General features: G+C 40.0%; 1 protein-coding gene across 3 annotated transcripts; it reads left to right on the top strand.

Annotated features, from left to right (window-relative positions):
* The first annotated feature begins 4,213 nt into the window (after positions 1-4,213).
* On the top strand, positions 4,214-25,534 carry LOC127008086 (protein HID1-like). Of its 3 annotated transcripts, XM_050879660.1 has the most exons (18): positions 4,214-4,530; positions 6,646-6,859; positions 7,335-7,480; positions 7,651-7,704; positions 8,107-8,275; positions 8,771-9,009; positions 9,505-9,702; positions 9,993-10,083; positions 10,563-10,688; positions 11,175-11,279; positions 11,494-11,658; positions 11,782-12,015; positions 12,202-12,431; positions 13,454-13,570; positions 15,261-15,493; positions 16,218-16,376; positions 17,783-17,869; positions 20,228-25,534. In XM_050879660.1, the coding sequence occupies exons 1-18, from the start codon at positions 4,465-4,467 to the stop codon at positions 20,289-20,291; spliced, it is 2,697 nt and encodes an 898-aa protein (XP_050735617.1). In that variant the 5' UTR covers positions 4,214-4,464; the 3' UTR covers positions 20,292-25,534. The 3 variants fall into 3 exon arrangements, with proteins under 3 accessions (XP_050735617.1, XP_050735618.1, XP_050735619.1); XM_050879661.1 differs by lacking the exon at positions 17,783-17,869 and having other exon boundaries at positions 4,283-4,530; XM_050879662.1 differs by lacking the exon at positions 13,454-13,570 and having other exon boundaries at positions 4,284-4,530.
* The last annotated feature ends 852 nt before the right edge of the window (positions 25,535-26,386 follow it).

Here is a 26,386-nt window from a genome sequence, read left to right as displayed (position 1 = left end):
GTGTGTGTGTGTGTGTGTGTGTGTGTGTGATGATATAACCGGAAGTGTTGCAAGCTTGTTGAGAGATATTACACATGGCGGAAAGGGAAGCACTTGAATGAATGTATTATCGTCTTTATCGTCCAGCCCGTTGCTTCATACAGGAGATAGAAAGGCTGCTGAAGGGGCCAGGAGAAGGGTGGAGGCGGGGAAGACGTGGAAGGGTGGAAAGGACCAAAGGGAAGTTAGAATATATTTACTGGTTTAAAAATAATTGCCTGAAATATCAATGTCCCCTATACTGATTCTGTGACATAACTCAGTTCCCCTCCCTGAAAGAAGAAGACGCTATTTGTTTGTAGATGTGTTGAGTTTCGCTGAAGGCTCCTTTTTTTCTCTTTCAGTAACTCTCTTTTTTAATATTTCCTTTTGCATAACCTTATTCATCTCACTGGTTCCCTCTAAAGTGTGTTTCATATCCCTGTGAAACTCAGTAAAGTGCACCTTGTATCCACCCTTATCCTCCTTATTAGTTTTCATTTTCTTTGTTTTGTCTCATCTATTCATCTCCAGCCTGCAGCCCACGACCCTCCATCCATTATGAGAACTCAGGCGCCGCTTTAGAGTATAGCGAAGATAAAAATGTCTGCAAATATCGCGCTTATCTCTTACGCGTGTCCTCGTTTTCACGGGAGAAGGCTCACATGAATCCGGCTTTATGAATGAACGATCAAAGTATAAAGAAATGCGATGGACTGGCTGTAAACGCTGTGTTGTGTCTGTCCGTCTTTCCAACACTTCATTTCAGTTGTTCCACCTCGTCTTTGGGTTGTTTTCCAAGGTTGTTTTCCATCTCGCCTCAAAGCTTACTCGTGGGCCGGCGCACCTGCATGGCTGTGGGCTGTGGTTCACCCCCGTGAGTGAGTGTTCGTGACTCTCCTTGAATTTTAGGAGTGCAATTATTATCCTCACCGCAACCTTCCATGTCTCGCCCACGGCCTTGAGGGACATTTACATAAGCTGCGGTTAGTTCCAGTAGCACAGTTTGTAACTTACCACGAGGGAAGGAACAACGCGAGACAGATTGTTCCCAGTGCATACATGCGTGCGTTTACGTTCCTAAGTGAAGTTTAGGGCATTGGGCATGGGTATAGGGTATGGCTGCGCGTGGCCTCGGTGCTCATCTCCATCTCTTTGGCCCTTGACCCCCTTGGACCCATTACTCCGGGACGCAGGGCAAGTGTGACATCCGGGTTCCCACAGTTTACCTTCCCCGAGTTTCCCCTCCACAGAAATCAAAGAGCAAGTAATGCCAGAAATGTTTTGAGGATGTTCAGCAGTGACAAAAGGTGAAACATATGTATTCCTCTTGTGAATATTAGCCATTGTATTAATCAATCTGGACCGAAATTGACATGTTTTAATCCTTTACATTTCTCCTTTACCGCGAACAAAAAATAATAAGTTGTTTGGATTTTCATGTGGACTGTTTCAAGCCAGTGTAGTGATAGCGTTTTTTTTTTTTTTGTGTGTGTGTGTGTGTGTGTTTCTGCGACATGAACGAGAACATGAAAACCTGACTAATCTTCCCTGTGGCCTTGAATAACGTCGTAACAGCTTCTTTACACTTTCTTCACCATGAACAGGGAAAAGGCTCATAAGAAAACCTGCTTAATGTTCTCCGTGACCTTTGAATACATAATCGTAGTGAGAACCCGAAGTGTTTGAATAGAGTCGTAATAGTTTCTTTACAATGTTTATGAACCATTAACTGGGGAAAAAAAAACTATATAGACCTACTTACTTCTGTGGCCTTTGAGTAGAGGCGCAATGAGAAACTGAAGTGTTTGAAAACGGACAAAAGCTCAAAGAGTTATATATAGGCTACCGCTACACACGTTTTAGATTTAGTTCCTTGATAATTAATAAAAGCATTGAGCTTTGTGCAGGGATTCACATTTCTGCATGGAGCAGGAGTAAGCGTGCGGGCGTGGTTCGAGTCCCACCGAAACACACTGACTTTTCAAACCATTGCCGAGTGGCGGAAGATTACCCACATGCTGCCCAGATTTTCTATCAACCCTAACTTCAGCGACTTCGGTCAAGAGGAGCATCGGGGGGCAGCATGGGCCAAGCAAGAGTCATATATAGCTACCACGGCAGACACTATAAACAAAATTCGCCTGCGCCGCTAATGGGCGCTACATGCACCATCTAAAAAAAAAAATAATAATAATAATAAAATATAAAAAAAAACTTGGGCTTGAGTTATTTAATAATACAACCAATTAAGGAGTGTGGCTGGGAGTTGAATAATGCTTTCGTTTGGAATACGTGGAGTGGCTCACCGCGGATGATTTACATAGATTTACATAGAAAATCAGACCACACAGACCCCATGGTCCAGACTTGGTGGTCTGTCCTTAAACCTAAGTGATTTTACATTAATCAGAAGACTCCAAAACGTTGCATTTCTACTCTAGTTGATATTAAGTTGAAGGAAGTGACGGTCGAGCTTATTTTTGAAGGAGTCAATCGTGTTACACTGGACCACTGACGGTGGAAGCTTATTCCATTCTCGCACTACAACGTTGGTGAAGAAAAATTTGGTGCAGTCTGAATTTACTTGTCTACATCTGAGTTTTACGCCATTGTTCCTCGTGCGCAAAGTGTCATCGATCATAAACAATGTTGATCTGTCTACATTCGTGAAACCATTAAGTATTTTAAAACATTCGATCAGTTTTCCTCGGAGGCGACGTTTCTCAAGAGAGAACATGTTAAGGGTAGAAAGCCTTTCTTCGTAGGATTTGTTGCGCAAGGAAGGGATCATTTTCGTTGCCCGACGCTGAACACCTTCTAATTTAGCAATATCCTTTGCATGGTGGGGAGACCAAAACTGTACCGCATATTCCAAGTGGGGTCTGACTAAACTGTTTAGAGCGGGAGTATTACATCTTTATTCTTGAATACAAAGTTTCTTTTAATGAAGCCCAATATTCTGTTCGCTTTATTTGCTGCATCGATGCATTGCTGTGAGAATTTGAGGTTTGACGCGATTTTGACCCCAAGTCTTTGACGCATTGAACGCTTTTGAGTTTAACGCCGCGCATTTCGTATTCGAACTTCTTATTCCTCGTTCCAACTTGAAGGACCTGGCACTTGTCTACGTTAAAGGGCATCTCCCATCTATCCGACCGTTGAAATTGTGCAAATCCTCTTTGAGGCTTTGCCTGTCTTCGTCAGTGAGAACCGTTGCCAATCTTTGTGTCGTCTGCAAATTTACTAATGCGGTTATTGAGTCCAACATCCACGTCGTTGATGTAAATAATGAAGCACCTGGGCAAGGACCGAGCCCTGAGGACGCCACTAGTGACAGGCGCCCACTCTGAGTTAAATCCGTCAATCACTACTCTTTGTTGTCTGTTGCTCAACCAATTCGCGATCCATTGGTTTACTTGACCGTCAATACCTATTTGCTTTAATTTGTAAAGTAATTTATGATGCGGGACTTTATCAAACGCTTTCTGGAAATCAAGATAGACTACGTCCAGTGATTTGGTTACGTCATAAACAGTGAAGAGGTCGTTATAAAAGGTTAATAGGTTTGATAGGCAGGATCTTTGTTTCGGAAGCCATGTTGTGAGTCCCCAATCAATGAGTGGCTTTCAAGGTAATTCACAATTTGTCTCTAATTATGCCCTCAAGTAGCTTACCTACAACCGAAGTTAGACTAATGGGCCTGTAATTACCTGGTACTTTTTTGTCTCCTTTCTTGAAAATCGGTGTCACGTTAGCCTTTTTCCAATCTGAGGGGACGATGCCTTGTCGCAAGGACATATTGAATACGGTTGTGAGGGAGGAGAGTATTTCGCTCTTTGTTTCTTTCAGCAGAGTTGGATATACTTTGTCAGGTCCAGGACTTTTATTTGTTTTAAGTGAATGGAGAGCTTTAAGGACTTCATCGGTTGTTATTTCAAAATTAGGCAATGCATGCTCGAGATTTACAATAGTACTGGTGTTGGTGGTAGCGAGAGGAAGACTGTTAGTATTAAACACCGAGGAAAAGTAATTGTTTAAGAGGTTTGCAATGTGTTGGCTGTCAGTCACTAGTGCACCGTCGCTGTTTGTTAAAGGTCCAATACCACTTTTGATCGCCTTTCTGTTGTTTATGTAACTGAAGAAGGGTTATATTATAGGTCTTACGCATATTATAAATTTATGTAGTATGCATTATGCATATTATGCATATTATAAAAATCACGCGATATTACCAGCAGTGAGTGTTGTGGGGACTGGAGTTACAGTAAAAAAAATACAATCAAAGAGCGTGGTTAGGAGTGAATAAATGCTTTCCTCTGACGTGTGTGAAGCGTCTGGCCGCGGAGCACAACCGACGCAAACACTCCCGCCGCCTCCCCCCGCCCGCCACCTCACTCCGCATCCAGACCAACGGAACACTCCAGGGCGTGATACCAGCGAGTGATGGGCAATGCAGACACCAAGCTACACTTCAGGAAGGCCGTGGTGCAGCTGACGACCAAGACGCAGGTGAGGGGGCGCGGGGGAGGGGAGAGAGGCGCGACGAAGGCAAACATATTGTAGGCGAGCGTGGGCGTGGGGGAGCAGTGAAAGAGGGAGGGGAAGGCGGGGAATGCTGGGGAGGAGGGAGCTTTGCTGGGGACGGGGTTCAGGGGCCAGGCCGGGAGGGTAAGGGAGTGTCTGAACTTTTAAACTTTTAGGGAAATGTGACCTTGTTTTTGACTTCCCCCTTTTATGCTTAAATGTCTCTGCTTCTTTTATTTTTCACATCCATGTCTGCTCATTCAGGGAACACTGTTTAGGTCTATATGTTTTTTATTATGTATGTGATGCTTTTTCATGGATCCCAGTAATTTTAAAACCATGACTGCATCATCCCCCTCACCCTTATAAACTTGGATAGTGCTTAAGATTCTTTTTACCAATATACAGACACCTGGATGCTACCCCACACAGTTATTATACTTAAATTTTCGTATGAGTTTTTCTCCGTGTCTTGTTGTGTCGTCATAGTATCGGGAAAATATCATAAAAGTATATTCAAAAGTACATAATGATTTAGATTAGATGTATTGCTTCTGTTGTTATTACCACACATCTTTCTGGAACTGATCAACAGCCATTTAAAGTAATCGATTGAAACAAGTGTCGGATAATATATATGAAACCTTAGCCACCTCTGGCAAAGTTAATACTTACATCATGGATTTCTTTTTGGTCCCTGAATGCAGTGCAGTAACAAGTGACTTCTGGAAAGGAGAAAGAATCCAATTCAGGGAGTATTTATTATTGAAAATAGGGGATAATAATTCACGGAAGCGTCACCTCTGGCGGCTGCCATGGCGCTGTGTTGCGAGAAATACCTCCTCGCAGAAATAAGTCGCATATACATGAGGGGGGTCCAGGGAGGGCAGAGCCCCCTGTTAGCTGTTATAATTATTATCCCCTATTTTCAACAATAAATAGTCCCTGAATTGGATTCTTTCTCCTTTCCGGAAGTCACTTGTGACTGCACTGCAATCAGGGACCAAAAAGAAATCCATGATGTAAGTATTAACTATGCCAGAGGTGGCTAGGGTTTCGTAAATATTCCCCCAAGTGTCGTTTTCTTCTCAAGTATTCAGTCAAATGGATAATTTTTTTTTATTTTTTTATTGGATACAAGTACATAATCAATTTGTTTTTCTCCGAGTTAATGAAAGTCATGGTTCATTAACAAGAGGTACATTTTTTTTAGATGATTCAAGCTTTGACAGATTTAAAATAGTCTTTTATTAGGAAAATGTTAGCTGAGCTGCTTCTATAATAATTATGAACACTGCAAACCAAACACGGCTGCAGATTTCACGAGTTCTATGCACAATGACAAGATTACTGTTTCAAAAAATAGCCCTTGCCTACTATTACAGAGAAAGTGCTGGAAGACTGAGAATAATCTTTCCATCTCCATTGATGTAACAGGAGCATGTCCCAAAAATGTCATAGTTTGTGGATCCCTATCGCCAACATCAGCATCATTCTTTCTATCTAGAGGGTTTCTGATTTGAACATTGTCAGATTATTCACAAACAGATTGAACTTCCTCACCAGGAACTCAAGTAGTGCCCACATCGATTATCTCAATAGCCTTCACATCATGCATAGGGACATTCTTTTTTCTTCAACTCTTTTCTTTCTTCTGGCAAAATTATTAGGGATGGAGCAATGACTGCAAGCTTTGTGAAGACATTACTGAAGAAATTCCATCATGATGCATTTGTCGAATTAATTTTAGAGTTCAGATAGTTGCTTTTCGTGTCTGAACTGTCGCTAGTTTGATAATTTTTACAAAAATGGTACCAATAAGCTCTTACTAAGTCATATAGGCATTAAGGTACATGAAAAACTATGTCAGCTAATAACACTTTCAGAAAGATATAATTTAAAAGTAATAAATAGTTTTCAATGAGTTACTTCTAAAATAACAATATATCCACCTTTACCAAGCCCCTGCCAAGCCCATAGATGCTGTTCATTACTTCAGGGAACAGTTTTGAGAGGAACAGGTCACCTCTTTTAACATGACTCACTGCTCTAGCTACTAACCAATAGACCAGACAATTCCTTACTCATTTTCCCTCCCAGCCCATAGATGCAGGTGATGACAACTTCTGGGAGCAGTTCTGGGGGGAGCAGGTCACCTCAGTCCAGGATGTGTTTGCCCTCATCCCTGCATGTGAAATTCGCTCCCTACGAGAGGAGGCGCCGTCAAACTTGGCCACACTGTGCTACAAGGCTGTGGAGAGGCTGGTGAGGGCAGCAGACACAGGATGCTCCACACAGCAAGAGCAGCAAGTTGGTAAGTCATCTGTGAGAGGTTGAAGTTAATTAATTCAGTGCCCTCTTTCTGCAGTTTTTATTGTACTCTTGTGTTACTCATTATTGTATCTTACTGTGTGATTTTGAAAGCCATCATCACTGATATACTATATGTACATGCTATGAGGTTTATCGGTTAAAAAGATGTATGTATTTTGAATGTCATAAGAAGTGAATAAAAGAATGTGACCACTAAATTTAATGAGATTAAGATGAATCCTCATTTAGTTATTTCTGCTAAGTGCATCAACTGAAAGGATTACCTTTAGGTTTAAGGGATCTGATAGCATTTTTTGCTTTTGTTTGAAGTGTGGTTAGTAATTGTGATAATGATTATGTACCATAGCTATTTTATTCTGATTTGAATCCTGAATTATGCAAGGATCCTGTTGGTAATGTTTTAGGTAATGTTTGTTATATGATTTTAACCTCTTTCTCCTTGTCCTCCACCTCAGTACTGAACTGTGTGAGAATCCTGACCCGCGTACTGCCTTACATCTTTGAGGACCCAGACTGGCGGGCATTCTTCTGGTCAAGTTTGCCAGCAGGGGGGGAGGGGGAGAGTGTTCCCCTGGCCCACAGCCTTATCCATGCCCTCTGTGTAAGTGTGTGTGTGCGTGCGTACATGTGTGTGTGTCATTAACACACATTGATTCGTTGATCACATCAAGTGGACTCTCTATAGACTTATATCAATGGTGAGCATAAGAGACAGATATCTGTACTGGAAGAAGTTGTCTTACTCTCATATAAATCTCGCTCCTTCCACAGGATCTCCTCTTCTGTCCAGACTTCACTGTCACCACCAACAAGAAGACAGGACCAGTGAGTGTTCCTTTCATATTGTTAATGTTGTTATTATTATTATTATTAGTAGTAGTAGTAGTAGTAGTAGTAATAGTAGTAGTAGTAGTAGAAGTAATAGTAGTAGTAGTAGTAGTTGTAGTAGTAGTAGATGTAACAGTAGTGTTGTTTGTGTATACAAGAATAAAATTACGTACACATACATGTCCCCATGTTTGTTTTTACCCACTTGTATGTGTGTGTATATTTGGATTTGTGTGAAAATATGGACAGGCAATCATATGCACACATTTTACACACCTATCCTCTTTCTCTTCTCATACCTGCAACATACCTGTCCTCTTCTCACACCTGCAACACACCTGTCCTCTTTCTCTTCTCACACCTACAACACACCTGTCCTCTTTCTCCTTGCACCTGCAGGACAAACATGAGGACCTGCAAAGCATCGACAGCTGTGAGTACATCTGGGAGGCAGGTGTGGGCTTTGCCTCCTCCCCCCCTCACCTGCCGGCCCATGACACCAACCGGACCGAGATTCTGAAGTTGATTCTCACCTGCTTCAGCCAGACCATCTACCAGCCCTCCTCAGGTATGCCAGGCACCCTTCCTATGCATCCCTGTCTCATCCTCTCTTCCTCATTTCAGTATTTTCTTTGGTCTCCACTTACCCCTACCCCTTTCCTCCGCTTCCCTCTCTCTTCTGTTTCACTTTCATTTCTCCCCCTTTTCTTCTTCTTTTCTTCCTTATTTCATCATCTTCTTTGGTCTCCACATATCCCTACCCACCCCTTCCCTTGTTCTTGCTTCTTTTCCCTTTCCTTTCATTTTAATTTTTCCCCTTTTTCATCTTTCCATACTTCTTTCATCTTATCCCTTTCCTTCCTTTTTTTACCCTTCCTCCACTTTATTTTACTCTAATCTCTTCTTCACATTCTCTCCTCTCCTTGTTCTTCCTTCCCTTCCCTTTTAATCTCTTCCCTCTTTTCCATTTATTCCAACCCCTCTATTCATTCATTCCATATTATCATGTAGACACTTCACAGGCTTAGTCCCTTGTAATGCCCCTTTCCCTTTTGCTCCACAGAGGTGAGTGAAAACAGGTGGATTGCTGCATTCACCTGGGCTGACAACCGCCATGCATTGCCACTCTTCACCTCGCTGCTTAATACTGTGTGTGGCTACAACCCTACCGGCCTTGGAGTGCCCTACAACCACCTGCTCTTCTCAGACTACCGAGAGCCCCTGGTGGAAGTGGCACTACAGATCCTCATCACCACCCTTGACCATGATGTCACCTCCGCCTCACCAGTGAACCAAGATGAGGTGAGACAGAAGGGGCAGAGGAACTTAACCCAGCCTGTTTTGATCTAACTTAGTCTGATCTAATCCAGTTACAATCTTCTTTAGGTGGTTGGATCATACACATTCAACACCACCATTGTTTACCACCAAACCAGTATAAGAAAGTAGAGAAGGAAAGAAGCATCTGACCAAATGCCACATGCTTATTTGCACCTCATCAAGGAATGCCTGCAGCCAAAGAATCTCCATTTACTTTTTTTCATACGATATATTTTTGTACTATTGTACTCGCATTCTCTCATCTACCTTTTTATTTGGTCCCCCTGGAAAAAAATAAAAAGGGTTCATACACCTTTATGTCCCCTCTCGCCCCTGTGCCTCCAGCAGTCCAATACTCAACTGTCTGAACCTCATTTTCCACTTTCCATGTTTCCCTGATTCTCTATCACTTTCCCTCCAAGTACATAATGCAGAGTCTTACAGCTTCTTACCCATCTGTCACTCGCTCACCCTCAGCCCACCATGCCCAGTAACCTGTTCATCAACTACCTGAGCCGCATTCACCGTGAGGAAGACTTTTCTTTTGTGCTACGCGGCTTCACACGGCTTCTCAACAACCCTCTGCAGCAGACGTACCTCCCTCACTCCTCCAAGAAGGTCAACTTTCACCAGGAGCTCCTCGTTTTCTTCTGGAAGTTTTGTGACTACAATAAGGCATGTATGGGTGGTTTTGATCTGCATACACTAACTATGCATTCAGCAAACACATCCTCCATGTGTAACAAAACATAGTTTTTGTTTGAGCTGGAAAAAAAACTGTGGGATATATATTTTTGTATACCACACCCTGCATATTCCTACAAAAGTTTCTGATTTATATCCTGAAATCTTTTGATTTGGCATACATCTTTTCCTTTTCAGCCTGCAGTCCATCTCTAACACTGTCCTTCCATTTTATAAAAGTCCCCAATTTCTAAAAGTACATCTTTTTCTTTTCCCAACAGAAATTCCTGTTCTATGTCCTGAAGAGCAGTGATGTACTGGACATCCTGGTGCCCATCCTATTCCACCTCAATGATGCTCGAGCTGACCAATGTGAGTGTCCCATGCTGTGTCCTGATTAAAAATGGGTGACTTTGGGTGGCATTAGTAGCGTGATGGTGGCTTATATTTTCTTTTCTGATGGCTGCTCCTTGAAGCCCCCTAAAGTGGATGACAACAGGTCCTCACTAGTCCCTCCCTGTGCCATCTTTACTTGTACACTCAATTCTTCTTACCTCCCACCTTCCCTCCATGTCTCTTCTTCTTACATTTAGGTTTTCTCTTTAAGACGTTTAAAAATTAATATGCGTTATTGTGGAAAGTTTATATATATTGCATTAAAAAAGTGATTATAGCATAAAAAGTTAGTTGAATGTAAAATTGGTTGGATCCTTAGATAAAAGTTGTTCTCTGTTATAAAATTCCTTTTTGTGTTCCCTCAAAGGTTGCTTGCCTTCAGGAAAATTGATGTGAATGATTATATATATAGTACTTGCCTAAAACTGCCTCACCTTCTACAACCCATCTCACAGCAAGAGTAGGACTGATGCACATTGGAGTCTTCATCTTGCTGCTGCTGAGTGGTGAGAGGAACTTTGGTGTGCGGCTCAACAAACCATACACAGCATCTGTGCCCATGGACATCCCAGTGTTCACAGGCAAGTGTCCTTGTGTGAGAATGTTTACCTAGTTGAGATAAACAGAAAATAAGATACCTTCATGTGGTCTGGTCTCAAAGCCTCAATTGGTCAAGATGTCTTTGAATTTATTCAAGTTTTTGAACAGGAGGATCTTGTTGTCTAGGCTGTTGCATAGTGAGTGTGGGTGTAAAGAGCCTTAGAATTATCTTTCTTGTGTTTATTTTGATGAATTATTATTTTTAACTCTTTTTCCAAATATTTATCAATCTCCTAATAGTTGCATATGAAAAAGTTCTTGCAATATAGGCCTACAATAGGTTAGGAACCCTTTCATTATATTGACATTTTGTGTCAGATCCTACTATCTACATAGGAATGAATATGTAGTAATTGGTAAGTGAACATAGTGAGACGTGCACATGGTTCTTAATGGTATAGTAGCAGGTGTGCTGCCAATTATCACATTATCACCTGCCACCTGCACCCATCCTGTCCCCCACACAGGCACACACGCAGACCTGATGATCGTTGTATTCCACAAGATCATCACGACAGGACATCAGCGCCTCCAGCCACTCTTTGACTGCCTCCTCACCATCCTCGTCAATGGTGGGTGATGATATTCAAGTAACTTTTTTTTACTAATTATGCTGATGGTTTCCCTTTTTTGAATGAAGGTCTTTAATTGTGCATTGAAATAAATGGTAGAATTGATTGTTTCAGATGTTATATTACTGGCTTATTTTGTTAGTTTTTTATCATCACTACCACTGGTTCTGTTATTCATTTGCCTTCACCACTGCTACTACTTCTGCCACCACAGTGTCTCCATATATCAAGACAATGTCAATGGTGGCTGCCAACAAGCTGCTGCACCTGTTGGAGGCATTCTCTACCCCCTGGTTCCTTTTCTCTGCCCCATACCACCACCACCTTGTGTTCTTTCTCCTTGAGACCTTCAACAACATCATCCAGTATCAGTTTGATGGTGAGTAAATCCATGTGTAGGTCTGTGTGTTTACCTAGTTTTATTTACCCTGTAATGTAATTAGCTTTCACACACTCATAAGTATACTATCTTTATATTATTTCTTTATGTATGTGTTTATAGGGAATAGCAACCTGGTGTACACAGTCATCAGGAAGCGTCAAGTGTTTCATGCGCTGGCTAACCTGCCAACTGACTGCTCCACAATCAGCAAGTCCCTCAGCAGACGTGGCAAGCGCTGCCTAGCCCGCCACCCGTCCTCAGAGTCCACTCGTGGTCCACCCACCATGGAGGGCGCCCTGCCCGCCCAGCCTGCCCAGCCGGGAACACACACTGCTACCCTCGCTGCCATGCCTGGTGAGTAGTACTGCTGTGTATGGAGAGGCTTGGCTGGGGAATATGTAACACATGGACTGGGGTAATCACAGTGACGTGGTATTCTTAATGTGAATAAAACCCCACACTGATGGACGAAAGATATATATTTTACCAAACAGTTTCAGTGGACACTGCCACCATGGTTTGACTTTCCCTTCTTGGCAGGTCTGGAGAACATGACAGAAAAGGAGTCAGCTCACCCAACCTCCCAGCAGTTGCACGACCTGACCACCACAGCCAATGGTGAGCTGGTGGGGCCACTCTCCCCCCAGGTGCCCTCCAGCCCCACCAACAGCCCCCAGGATTGTCCCCCACTTCCAATGGGTACCAGTATTCAGCCCCCAGCACATCCCAACACCCTGCCTCCCATACAAGACCTCAAGCTGAGTGACAAGGTGAGGAAGCGTGTGGACTGGGTGTGTGGGTGGCACCACTGGGGTAGAAGTTTGCAAGTGAGTGATTGGTGGGTGCATGAGAGCAAGAGAGGGCTTTATTTTCGTGTGGCAGTTAGGGTTGTGAATATATGTATGAAAACTCAGGAATTAGTCTTAGTTGAGTAAATTAAGAGGAGAGTTCGTTTTAAACTACAAATGTGGATAATTTTTTACTGGATGGTTGCTTGATTGAGGGTTCATATTATTTCACTGGTTGACTATTGAATACATATTTGTTTTGGATATTGTGAAAGATATGAGTTTTAGTAGGTGTCAGTGAATGTTGATGAATGGATGACTGGAGGTGAAGGAAAACATAAAGTGGTAAGCACACACCTGGCTGTGGATTGCATCAGCACTCATCTTTTTCTCTTTGGCCCTTGAGCCTGGGGTGAGTAGTTACCCATTACCCCAAGACATGGCAGGTATGACACCTGGGTTACCAGCTTACCTTCCCTTGGTTCCCCCAAGTATTTGCTTACTGACCAATCCAAAAGGGAGGATAAACGGTGTTCCATCTGGGCTACAAAACTAGCTGAAGAGATCCTGGTGTCCTTAGCATAGTTATTATGCCTTGGAACATCTATAACAGTTGGGGTTCAGAGGCACTTTGATTTTAAAGGATATTCAGATCCTTGCATCAGTCACTGCTTGTAGCTCAACAGGAAAGGGTGACCAATTAGATGGAGTAATCATTAATTTTATGCAAGGGTGAGAAAATTCTTATTCAGGAATACTCAACAGCTTATATTTCTACAGAAATATCCAAGAAAGGGAAGAGGAAGTAAACAAGGAAAGGAAATAGAGAGGATGGGTCTGCAGGTGTATATGTCTTCAACTTATTCTTTACTTATATTTCTCTTAAGTTTTATTCCAAAGGAGGAAAACAGAAGAGAGGGCATGGGTGTGCAGAGATTGGAGACAATAACCACCTGGACTATTGATCATTAGATTAAGTTATATTGCTTTCCATAACAACTCAGGAAGAGGAGGAGGAGGAGGAGGAAGAGGAGAGAGCCTGGGTGGATGGAGAAGCAGACCATACTCTCCTCCTCTCTCACCTCAGTTCTCCACCCCCCGCCCACACCTCCTCCATCATGGTGAACAACACTCATTTATTGATATGCTTATATATTTATTTGTTGATTTATTGATTGTTTTTCATTTATTAGTTTATTTAATTTTGTGTTCCTTTATGTGTTTTAAGTATAGACAATGCATTCATATATTTTTATTGTTTTCATTTATTTGTTTTTGCTATGGTCCTTATGTGTCTTCTTTTCTCTTCCGTGTCAGGAAATAATATTTTCAGCACAAAACGTGTATCACGCCTTTATCCAGTCCTTCACCAAGCTTGTCTTTCATGTGTACTGTTTTTCAGCCTGAGATATTGATTTTATTTTCCTTTTGTAATTTGTTTCAGCTTGAGTTGAGTATTGTACTGTCCTATTTGTTTTATGACTGTAATAACATTCGTAAAATCCCATAATGAACATCTCTTAGTGCCAGGGATCAAACCCAAGCCTTCTGAGTAGAGGTGAGGGCAGCATACCAACTACGCCACCGATGAGCTAGAAGTCATCGGTGGCGTAGCTGTTATGCTGCCCTCGGACGGCTTGGGTTTGATCCCCGGGACTAAGTGATGTTCATTACAGGATTACATTCATGTGTGGAATGGTTGATACATGGTTTCAGCACAGCATAGTGTTCTCTTTCAGTGCAGTGGTGTTGTCAGTGTTTGTTGTGATGCACACGTTTCCAGTCAGCACGGAGATGTGTTCCCTTTCAGTGCATCAGTGTTTTCTTAATTCATAATTTGTAATGATGTGATCCTTATTTTCATCTCTTGGTAATGACATTATTTTCAGCACCAGACAGCATTTTTTTTATATTATATACATTATTCTCATCACGACTTTTTTTGTCATAAACTTTCAATATAAAACAGTCTTATGAAGGTACATATTATATTTTCAGCAGGATACAGTGTTCTTATGTTATGTAATGATGCATGTCCTACATTGTTTTCATGCTTTATTTTCATTGATATAGAATCTTTTTATGTACTTTATCATATTTCAGCATGAATTTCAGCAAATGAAATTAAATTACTGCCAATATTACTGATAGCTGGTATATTTTATACCAACATATTTGTTCCCACATTACTTTTTGCCTGCCTCTCCATCACTATGTTATTGTCAGTAGTGGCACTGTTAACAGCATTAGCTGAAGGACTGATTACTTGAATGCATGTTGCCAATGCACCCTGCAGTGTACCCAATGTGTACATTTATGAATACTTGTACTTAGGTATGTTAGTAATTTATTCTTTCTCTATATCAACCATAATCAGTTTGGGGTCTTGTTTAGTAAGTATATGATTATTTACATGAGCTAAAAAGTTATCAGTGAAAAGATTTAAATATTGCGCTTGTCTCATATTGTTCTGGTATCCTGTGCTCCACTTCAGCACATACCCATCAGTAGCTTGTTGCTGGCCTAGCCATATCCTGATGAATATGAACAAAGCAATCAGAAGAGAGAGGCATTGTGATTCATTCTTTTGTGTGTCTTGAGGAGCAAACCTGATATCATAGGAATGTAAGAACAAAGATTTGGTTGCTGAATTATAGTTGAGAGTGAACGGTGAGGCAATATACATAGAACACTGCAATTCCTACTAGAAGAGGAAGAAATTAAAAAAAAAGGTAATTTTTCAGGAGTTTCCCTCCCTTCAGTTTTCTCCATTAATGTATGAAATCACAAATCATTCCTCCCTCATTCAAGCCTGGCCGTGGAGACAGCCCCACCCCATCCATGCAGTCTGGAGTATCTGACTCGTCTGGTCCCAGCCTGAGCCACACCTCAGCTGCCCCCTCCACTACCAGCACTGGTGCTGCCCAGCCCTGGACACCCACCACAGCCTGGGTGCTGAGCTGGAAGAACAAGCTGCCTCTCCAGACTATCATGCGCCTGTTGCAGGTCTTGGTGCCGCAAGTAGAGAAAATCTGTATTGATAAGTAAGTGAACTTTTTGTCTGTGTTGTTATTTTATTTGTTTCTAGCCACTGTAACTGTCTAGCCACTCAAGACATCTTTGTGGGAGGACACTGCAAAAAATTCCTCTTTTCCTGTACATACATTTTATCATTACATGCCTAAGCCTTCTACCTCTCCAACTTTCCTCCTTAAAACAATTTAAACCTGTCCTCTCACTTTACAGGGATAGTTTTCTCACACCTCGTCATCTGCCACATGTTTCCATTTCTTTTCTGAAATTAGAATTGCTTTTTCTTCTTTTCCAATTATTTGCACTTTTTTTTTTTTTTTTTTTTTTTTTTTTTTTTTTTTGTACAGCCCCAACTTTTGTTCTCCACAACAGTATATTCACTTTCATCCACCACATTTGTTCTCTAACCAATGTGCCCTTTATTTGTTGTGGTAATGTTTGCATTTCGTATAAAATGTTCTCGGAAAGTTTTCCTTTTTACACACATATTAAAGGGTTGATTAATGTAGCATACTTTTTTAAAAGGTAAGAATTAAAGTACCACAATAAAGTTAAAATAGAGAATAATTTAATTTCATGGTAAAAAATGTCACAAACTTCAACTTCATGTATCCTAAATTAGAGGATTTCCTAACTGGTTTCAGTCTACCTTCTTGTTGGATCAGCTTCCAAATACTTGCCTTAGGTGCTCCTCAGTCTTGTGTTTCCTGCATTGACATGCAATGTCTTCCCCAGGGGCCTGACAGATGAGAGTGAGATCCTGAGGTTCCTGCAACATGGCACACTGGTCGGGTTGCTCCCAGTGCCTCACCCCATCCTGATCCGCAAGTACCAGGCCAACTCAGGCACCGCCACCTGGTTCAGGACCTACATGTGGGGCATCATATATCTCAGGTGAGGGACAGAGAGACGGAAAATTAATTCCATTTGTGATTTATTTCATCATCAATATATTTATTTTTATAACTATTAGTGTGTGTGTGTGTGTGTGTGTGTGTATATATATATATATATATATATATATATATATATATATATATATATATATATATATATATATATATATATATATATATATATATATATATATATATATATATATATATATATATATATATATATATATATATATATATATATATATATATATATATATATATATATATATATATATATATATATATATATATATATATATATATATATATATATATATATATATATATATATATATTTTTTTTTTTACAACAAAGGAGACTGCTCAAGGGCACAAAAAGTAAACAATAAAAAAAAGCCCACTACTCGTTGCTCAAAAGAAATCAAAGAAGTGGCCAAAGAGAGGTCAATTTTGGGAGGAGAGGTGTTCAGATACCCTTCTCTTGAAAGAGTTCAAGTCGTAGGCAGGAGGAAATATATATATATATATATATATATATATATATATATATATATATATATATATATATATATATATATATATATATATATATATATATAGACAGACTCCCGCCACTGTTCGCGGATTTGCTTATTCACGGGTTGGGTAATTGCGACACCCCCCGCCGAACGCAGATGAAAACTCGCATATACGTGGTCTGATCCTTACTAAGTGCCACTTTCACAGTCACTTTTGTTTGTTTTAATCGTTACCTATGAGCGGCGATCACCGCTACATTATTTCCACATGAAAGTGGCCGATGGGGTAGTGGTGGCTGCAGAGGAAGCGACAGGTGTTGAGTGCGTGTGGCAAGGTGCTGGGCGTGGCTAACCCCGCAGCCGCCACTACTCCATCTGCCAGTTTCACGTGGAAATAGTATTGTGGCGATCACCGCTCATTGGTAACGATCAAAACAAAGAAAAGTGACTGAAAACGGCCCTAAATCCTATTATTATACATTTAAAATCCTTGATACTACTGGGACCTGCCAGAACTGGTCCTTCTTAGAGATTCGAGGTTACTGCTTTGAGGAGTAAACAAACGAGGCGGAGACTGCAACAGTGGCAGTGGGGTAACGGGTATAAAGTTTGTACGGACGTACCGTCAGCAGGAACAGCAACAATTGGACCTTCCAATGGCCCAGCAAACACTCAAATTAATCAATAATATACTGGATGTATATGGATATACATATGAATATTAACACAAAGGAGAGAGACGAAAATTCACTAATACTTGACGGCAGGGTGGAAGACGAGCAATACAGCGTTCTTACCTTTCAAGGGCCCAGTAAACACTGATGCCACTGGCTGAGTGCAGTATTGCCAAACTATCGTACTCATCGCATTGCATTTTTTCGTAGTTTCCGACCGATAACTACCGCAAAAACATCACTCGCCCGCCAACCACCACTGCCTACGCACTCACACTCGCCACAAACAACCACAGAGTGAGTGTTAAATTATTACAGTCCATATTTAATTTGTGATTTATGTGTATGTAAAACTGAATAACAATGCTTAGAAATGCCTTAGAAATCCATTTATTTATTCAATTGAGATGGTAGAACAAGACCCTATTTTCCCTATTTGATTATAGTCCCGTCGATCACGGATTCGCGGATCACGGGAATCTCACGAAACCAAATACCCGTGAACGGCGGGGGGCTTCTGTATGTATATATATATATATATATAGATATATATATATATATATATATATATATATATATATATATATATATATATATATATATTTTTTTTTTTTTTTACAACAAAGGAGGCAGCTCAAGGGCACACACACAAAAAAACAATAATAAAAAAAAAAAGCCCACTACTCGCTGCTCCTAAAAAGAAATAAAAGAGGTGGCCGAAAGCAAGATCAAATACGGGAGGAGAGGTGTCCTGATACCCTCCTCTTGAAAGAGTTCAAGTCGTAGGCAGGAGGAAATACAGATGAAGGAAGATTATTCCAGAGTTTACCAGCGTGAGGGATGAAAGAGTGAAGATGCTGGTTAACTCTTGCATAAGGGGTTTGGACAGTATAGGGATGAGCATGAGTAGAAAGCCGAGTGCAGCGGGGCCGCGGGAGGGGGGGAGGCATGCAGTTTGCAAGTTCAGAAGAGCAGTCAGTGTGGAAATATCGATAGAAGATAGAAAGAGAGGCAACATTGCGGCGGAATTTAAGAGGTAGAAGACTCAGTATGAGGAGGAAAGCTGATGAGACGAAGAGCCTTAGACTCCACTCTGTCCAGAAGAGCTGTGTGAGTAGAGCCTCCCCACACATGAGATGCATACTCCATATGAGGGCGGACAAGGCCCCTGTATATGGACAGCAACTGTGATATATATATATATATATATATATATATATATATATATATATATATATATATATATATATATATATATATATATATATATATATATATATATATATATATATATATATATATATATATATATATATATATATATATATATATATATATATATATATATATATATATATATATATATATATATATATATATATATATATATATATATATATATATATATATATATATATATATATATATATATATATATATATATATATATATATATATATATATATATATATATATATATATATATATATATGCTACTGTTCGCTGATGATCTGGTGTTGACAGCAGAATCAAAGGAAGAAGTGACTGACATGTTTAACAGATGGAAGGAAGAAATGGAGCAGAGGGGATTAAAAATAAACATGGAGAAGACAAAATTGATGGTGACTGGAAATAAGGCAAGAGAAAAGATTCATTCAGGAAAATGGCCATGTGGATGCTGTGGAAGAGGAGTGGGAGCAAATTCTGTGTGGTGTACTGAGTGTAATAAATGGTGTCATCAATGATGCTCAGGTCTGAGAAATCTGCGAGGGGTATAGAACTTTGTATGTCCAAAATGTGTGAGGGAGGGGGATGATGATGATGGTAGTGATGATGACGAGGATGCTGGGCTGGTGGTGGACGGAGGTGTGTTGGAGGAAGTACAGCAGTTCTGTTACCTGGGAGATGTGTTGGACTGTGAAGCAGGAGTGGAGAGAGCAGTGAGAGTGAGGGTAGCAGCTGCATGAGATAGATGACATGAAATAGCCAGTCAATTAGTGAACCGCAACATAGGATTGAGGAGCAGAGGAAGAGTTTACTAGGCCTGTGTGAGAAGTGTTCTTTTGTATGGAGCAGAAACATGGGCACTGACGAACAGACTGATGGATGTTCTGTGCAGTTGTGATCGCAGGATGCTGAGACACATGGCAGGAGTGAGGTGGCAGGATGGAAGGTCAAGCAGTGAAGTGGCGGAGATGTGTGGGGTTGTGGACCTTTCTGTTAAATTGAGGCAGAGAAAATTGAGATGGTCTGGACATGTGAAAAGGGCAGAGGGGGGCATGTTAAATGAGGTGGAGGAGTTGAGAGTTGAGGGACGACGGCCAGTGGGAAGGCCTAAGAAAAAGTGGAGCAGATGTGTGATGGAGGATATGAATATACGTATTGGGAAGAGAGGAATATATGGCACAAGATTGACAGATGTGGAGGAGAGTCATCGCCCGTCCAACCCCACCTTGAATGGGAAAATATGGACGTTAAACGACAATGATGATGCACACACACTTATTGATGTGTGTGTGTCTGTGCCAATATATTGATTGATTGATTTGCTTGTTTTGTATGTGTGCATAAATGTGTTTCTCTACATGTATGTGATTGTCTACTATTACATTCTGTAGAAAGGAAACTGAAGTCATTATTTCTCTTTATCTACAGAAACGTCGACCCTCCGATCTGGTATGATACTGATGTCAAGTTGTTCGAAATCCAACGAGTGTGAGAATGACCACCTAAATATTGTGTGGTGTTTTGTGTGTGTGTGTGTGTGTGTGTGTGTGTGTGCGTGTGTGTGTGTGTGTGTGTGTGTGCGTGTGTGTGTGTGTGTGTGATTTCTAAACACTAGTTTGTCGGATTGTCTTTAGTCAGGTCAAGTCATCCTGCTTATCTTTGCTTTCTTGAGTTCTGTTGGCACTGTGCAAATCTATTACAAACTATTCTTAACAGAAATAACTAGAAGATTTTGTCTGTTATCTATATATAGAATGTTTATATATAATGCTGATTTGGATTAATTTAGTATGTTCGCAAGTACAACTCTAAGTATTTTGTGTTCAAACCTGATTCTAAGGTAATTTAATTTGGTATTTTCTAAAGTTTTCAGTTCCTTTTAAGGTAATGCAATATATCTAGTTTGAATGAAGTTGCATATGTGTATTTAATTTATATCTTACATTCCATTTGATGAGGTATGAGTAAGTGTTTTCCCCCAATACAAGTAATGAGAACACTTTACTACATGGCTTTGTAGGCAGCATAGCCTTCTAACTATTATATCTTTGTATACACCCTACCTTCATATACAACTATATGCTGCCGTAGTCACCCGGTCATATCTGTGTAGTGCAATACAAGTCTCTAGTCTCCCTCATATAGTGTATTGTGTGCTGCAGCAATGAAGTGAATGTTCGTATAATCATCCTCCAAAGTTCCTTTCTTGTTATCAGTGACACTATTGTAAATATTTTTTTCAGATTCAATTTTCTTCGCAAATTTTACCTTTGCTGTCTTTCTTGTGCTGAGCATGAACACTCAGATATGTTGATTTTACCCACAATACATCCAATGTTTTTTCTTGGCGGAAATATGCAAGTCAGGCTCACCACCTCCTAATTCAAGCTCCAATATATGTTGTCATGATCCCATTTTCTGAAATGTATGATTGCAACTCTACAATTGGCATCCATATACACCCTGTGCTTGGTGAGCTGCGGAGAGCAACATACAGTGTTTATCCTGGCCAAGGATTCAGACTCAAGCTGTGTGTACTAACCACTACAGCAGCAGATATCTGTTAATATAGTCAAAGGGAGGAGGACCAGGTGGGTGGGCTGCATGCCGACTGCCCAAGTCCACACATTCATAGCTAGGAGTGCTAACCATTACACCATGGAACTTAAACTTAAAAGAATATATATAAAATTAAATATTGTTTTGACCCTTGCAGGTGTATGTGTATGTGTATTTACCTATTTGTAGTCTACCGGACCCAAGCTAAGCTTTAATAGTCCCGCCTCCATATCTACATTTATCCAGCCTTTCCTTCATTTGTTGGACACTGTTCGCCTCCACCACCTCTTCCTGCAAGCTGTTCCATGTGTTAACACTTCGATGTGGAAAACTATACTTTTTTAAGTCACTCAAACAGGTTCCTTTATTAAGTTTCTTCCTATGTCCTCTCAGCCCCTGCATTCTTGCAGTTAAGAAGAGATCATCTCTATCCTATCTGTGTGTGTGTGTGTGTGTGTGTGTGTGTGCGTGCATGTGCGTCCATCCGTGTGTGTCTGCTTGTGTGTGAGTGTGTGTCCAAGTACCTATACATTCCAGGTGACATTCTTTAATATATAATTCATTGTTTTTAGTAAGATTAGATGTTAAGAAATATTTTGTGATGACAATTAAGGGAAAAACTAAGGAGGGAACATTTTTCTTTGGTCAAATTCTCTTACTCTAATCATCCTTTAAGGTGAACATGACTGATGTCCTTTCAGTGTTCTGTAATGCAAGCTTAACACAAAACCAAGAAGTCTGGGTTGTTATGTCCTTGCTTGGTGGCTAGTAAATGGGTGTGCTGCATCTCCTGCAGAAGCCCCAATTCACCTAGCACAAAGTAGGTATGGGGTCATAACATTTAAAGGGTAGATCATGAGCCTGGCGTACAGGTACCAAACCCGGCTTGCCAAGTGTTGTTCAAGCTTATGTCTTTTATTCTCTTCAGCACAAGACCCTCTTTAGTGCCCACCCTCCTTAGGAGGACAGTGCAAGTGAAACCAGACAAAGAATACATTGTTTTTAATATTATACTACTATCTCCTCTCCTCTTAGGGTTAGGGTAAGCAGTTGTCTCTCATGCTCTTAACCCTCAGAATGTCAGGGTCTGCAAGCCTCATATGAGCCTTCAAATGTCCCTGGTTTTAACAGCATATTTCCAATTGCAACAGCTTGAATTTTTTGTATTTGGCTTGTTGCCTTTAATTTGCTATAGGACGAGCATGCAGTAACATATCATCTCTGTAGCAGAACACCACCGTAGCAAAATATTACCCCAGAACAAAATGCCACCCCACAAAAAATACCATCCAAAAACAGAACACTACTGCAGAGTAGAATATTACCCCACAGAAAAGGGTTGCCTTTATAGCAAGTAATTTTCCATAGGAAGATACTTGCCCACAGGCCCTTCCCCTCCTTCAACTCTCATCCGCCACCCTTCATTTCCACCCACCGTCCCAACTTACCAGTTTAGGGTGAAAGACACAAGAAAAGTATTATTTGATCTCCAAGCACACTATAGGGTGAAGCACATATATAAAAGTATTAAGTATTTGAATCTCAGTTGGCAGATTTGTGTGGAGTCCTCAAGTGTGATTATTGCCAGTGCCTCACAGTGCCCTTCCAAAAAGAGCTTTATATGCTATTACAGATATGCAAGCCTAACATAATTTAATCAATTGCATTTTAATATAAACAAAGTCTTTTATAACTTCTTTTTATGCCTTGCAGTTTAACCACAAACTTGTTCTACCCACACATCCTCCAAAAACAAATCCTCAGTGTTACTGAACCAAAGGAAAATGTAAACCTGGCCCTGTTTTTTATGACTTACATAGGGGTTGGTTACAGAGAACAGTGTAGACTTTAAATAGTAGGAAGTTGAACAAGGCTTGAAACACGTTTCATCTGTAATTGGTGTAACACTCAGGATACCTTCATGGGAGCTTTATTTATTTACCTTTATTTCTACAAATAAATGCTGCATTATTTCACCCATTTACAAATAATCATAATATACCACATAAGAAAAGTAAACAGTAGCAGAATTTTGTATTGCCTGTAATTATATATTACTCCAATGAGGTAGCTGGAGAGAGTTCAAAGAAAAGTTTTTTGCTGAAGGATGAAAACTTGATGATGCAGCATGAGGTTAGTGTTTAGTGGCATGATATATTGGGTGCCATCTTTGGTGTAGAGGGATTGAGTACACAGTCTTTGGTTTAATGGGATGAGTGTTGTACAGTGTTTTGTGCAGTGCAATGAAGTGTACAGTCTGGTGCAGTGGGAGGGAGTGCACTGCCTTCAGTGCAGTTTTTGTTGCAGTTAAAATTAAGCGTTTTTGTATAGAAGTAATGAGTTTTTGGTTCTGGCAAATGTAATGTTTTAAGGTTTAAGATGATAAAATACTAACCTCATGGGTCCTGGAAAATTAAGTGCATGCATATTTTTGCTATAAAGGAAACAAAAGGCAGACCTTAGAAAGTGAATATGATGAAGACTGTTTTGTGAAATATAATGACATGTAAAGCTTTTTGTTAAACAAACTCCTTGGTAGTACATAAATAATTGCAGCTTGGTGCATTGGAGTTTGTTATGATTATAGTTTATAAATACTTTTATAACTTCATGTCTGGATTGACATGTTATGACCAGAGCAGTCTGAGGCCAATGCCTTCAATTTAGAGACCAGTTATGTTTACATATCCAATATATTTTGTCCTTACTGGTGACCTCATATGGCCCATACAAAGGTAACGACCTGTATGTATGGGGTTTGGAGGTGCCTTCTAGACCTGTACTTAAGCATTGCCTGTTCACTCTTAATGATGTCTCCCTCTGCTACCCAGCGAGCACTATTATTCCAATAACATTATACTACCTAATCATTTTTCCATAGTAAACATGATTTATGCCCTCTTCCATTCAAAAGGCAAGAACCATTGTAATGTAATTAAAGGTTAATTGCCTAAAGTCCCACCCCTATTTTATGTCCTGCCTGTTTGATTTGCTGATATTAGGAACCCAGTACAATTAAGAGATACTCCTTCCAATAAACACTATTTGCATCAAATTTGTTCCAAGAAGATAGGTGGCAGAGTAGAACCCTGCAATGAATCTCAAAGGAATATAAAATGTTGGTTTGTGTAGAGCCAAAGAAGTCGAGGCATTGCATACTTTATTCTTGATGCCTTACGGAAAACATTTCCCTCCAAAGACTTTTTTCAAAAAATATTAGATGCAAAGTTCTCTTTAGTTAAATCCAAGACCTCTCAATAGAACACAATAAGAAAAGTTGTTTTAAGAAATACCATATTTATTTGTGATGCTTAAATTTTTGTAGAAGTTTTCCACAAAACCTCCAGAATAAAGTCAATGAGTCAGTCCAATTTTCTTTCACTGGAAAATATGTAATATGGGTAGAAATCATGTTGAGGCATCAGGAATGAAGCACATGTTATTATTGATCCTCTGCAAGGCTCTCCATAGAAGTCATTCACAAAATGTCATTAATAAAGCCACTCTTCAACATGGCCTCTGCCTCCTCACCTCTTCATGCTGAAGAAAAAACAACAAACATTGTTCTCATGTTAGAGAATTTTCTACCATACCAGCACCAAAATACTGGTCTTTATTAAGGTTGAGGAAAAGAGGCTAAAGTGAAGGCAAGAGTAATAAATATGACTTGTGATGTAATGAAGACTATATCCATTCTTAGGCAGGACTCAATAACTTTTAGTGGGGGAGGGCATCACTCCCTTGGTTGCAGGTGTGCCAGGATGCTGTATAGCTGTGGAAGGCTGACCAGCAACCAATATGAATGATCAGAAGCTATTACTAGTCATGTAACTAAACCAGTCCTGTCTAAAGGACACTAAGAACAAATATATTGCAGCTGTTAGTTATAGCTTAAATACCCCTTTGTTTTGGCCTCCATACGCTTCATATCAACTGAAAATGTCACTTTATGTACCTTGTTTGCTTCCTAAGTATATAATGTTATTTATGTATCTTCTTATATATTGATTAAAATAGCCAGTATAAAGACTAACCCCAGAGGTATATTGTGTATATATTAAGGCACCACAGTGTATCCATATCATGACAGTAATGTATACTATATACTGTGACCTGTAGCAAACTAAATTCATATATAATATACTGAATGTTGATAATAAAGCTCATAAACATTTTCCTATTGGAGGGTTTATTGGTGTAAATGACACCTGATGGGATGAGGAAAGTGAAAATCAGAGATGGATTATATATATATATATATATATATATATATATATATATATATATATATATATATATATATATATATATATATATATATATATATATATATATATATATATATATATATATATATATATATATAAGACTAGCCCCAGCCAGGGTCAACACTTATAAATTTAAATTCTCGTTATATACGGTACTTCTAGAATTAACTCACTGTACGGAAAATATTTGGTTTGATCCCGTCTGGTTACTGTTCCTGTCATATTTTCACAGCCACTCCCCACTGGTGAAAATCTCAAGGTTTCAGTATCTAAATGCACTTCTGGGTGAACCTTGTAACACTCTTCTATGTAGGATAGGCACCTTTAGTGTAGTGGTTAGCACACTTAGCTGCAACCCAGGGTAATAGGGCTTCACCCACCACAGACTCAATGGCTAATATCCCACTGCTGCACCATTATAGGGCAACCTGGTTTCTCTCGATACATAAATGACTAACTATGAAGGGGATGAAATACACCTTTAAAAATTATTTCATTGCCCTTAAGTCAAACCTATGGAGTCTAGAGAATACTTGGTCGAATCCATACTTCATGAGATCAATAGAGGCATGATTCGAAGACCAGTCCAAAAGCAATGCAGCTATATCGAAGAGAATCCCCACTGGTAGGTGAATCATTTTGAGGTTTTGTGAATGATTGGTTTATTGCACGCAGCCTCTACCGTGGATCTGGATAAACTGGGGGCAGGAAGCTCAGCCTGCAAAGGAACTAGATTATTGAAAAGGCCCACTCTTGAAGA

This window comes from Eriocheir sinensis, chromosome 37, assembly GCF_024679095.1.
Source record: "Eriocheir sinensis breed Jianghai 21 chromosome 37, ASM2467909v1, whole genome shotgun sequence".
Classification (NCBI taxonomy): Eukaryota; Metazoa; Arthropoda; class Malacostraca; order Decapoda; family Varunidae; genus Eriocheir; species Eriocheir sinensis.
Note: the sequence above shows the minus strand (reverse complement) of the source record. Positions and strands in the feature narration are given on the sequence as shown.

What these genes read in the sequence shown, in the direction of transcription:
- LOC127008086 (XM_050879660.1), top strand. Translation starts at nt 4,465, where the DNA reads ATGGGCAATGCAGACACCAAGCTACACTTCAGGAAGGCCGTGGTGCAG. An exon ending in CCAACAAGAAGACAGGACCA is followed by an intron (nt 7,705 to 8,106) that starts GTGAGTGTTCCT and finishes TTGCACCTGCAG; the next exon opens with GACAAACATGAGGACCTGCA. An exon ending in AGTTTTGTGACTACAATAAG is followed by an intron (nt 9,703 to 9,992) that starts GCATGTATGGGT and finishes TTTTCCCAACAG; the next exon opens with AAATTCCTGTTCTATGTCCT.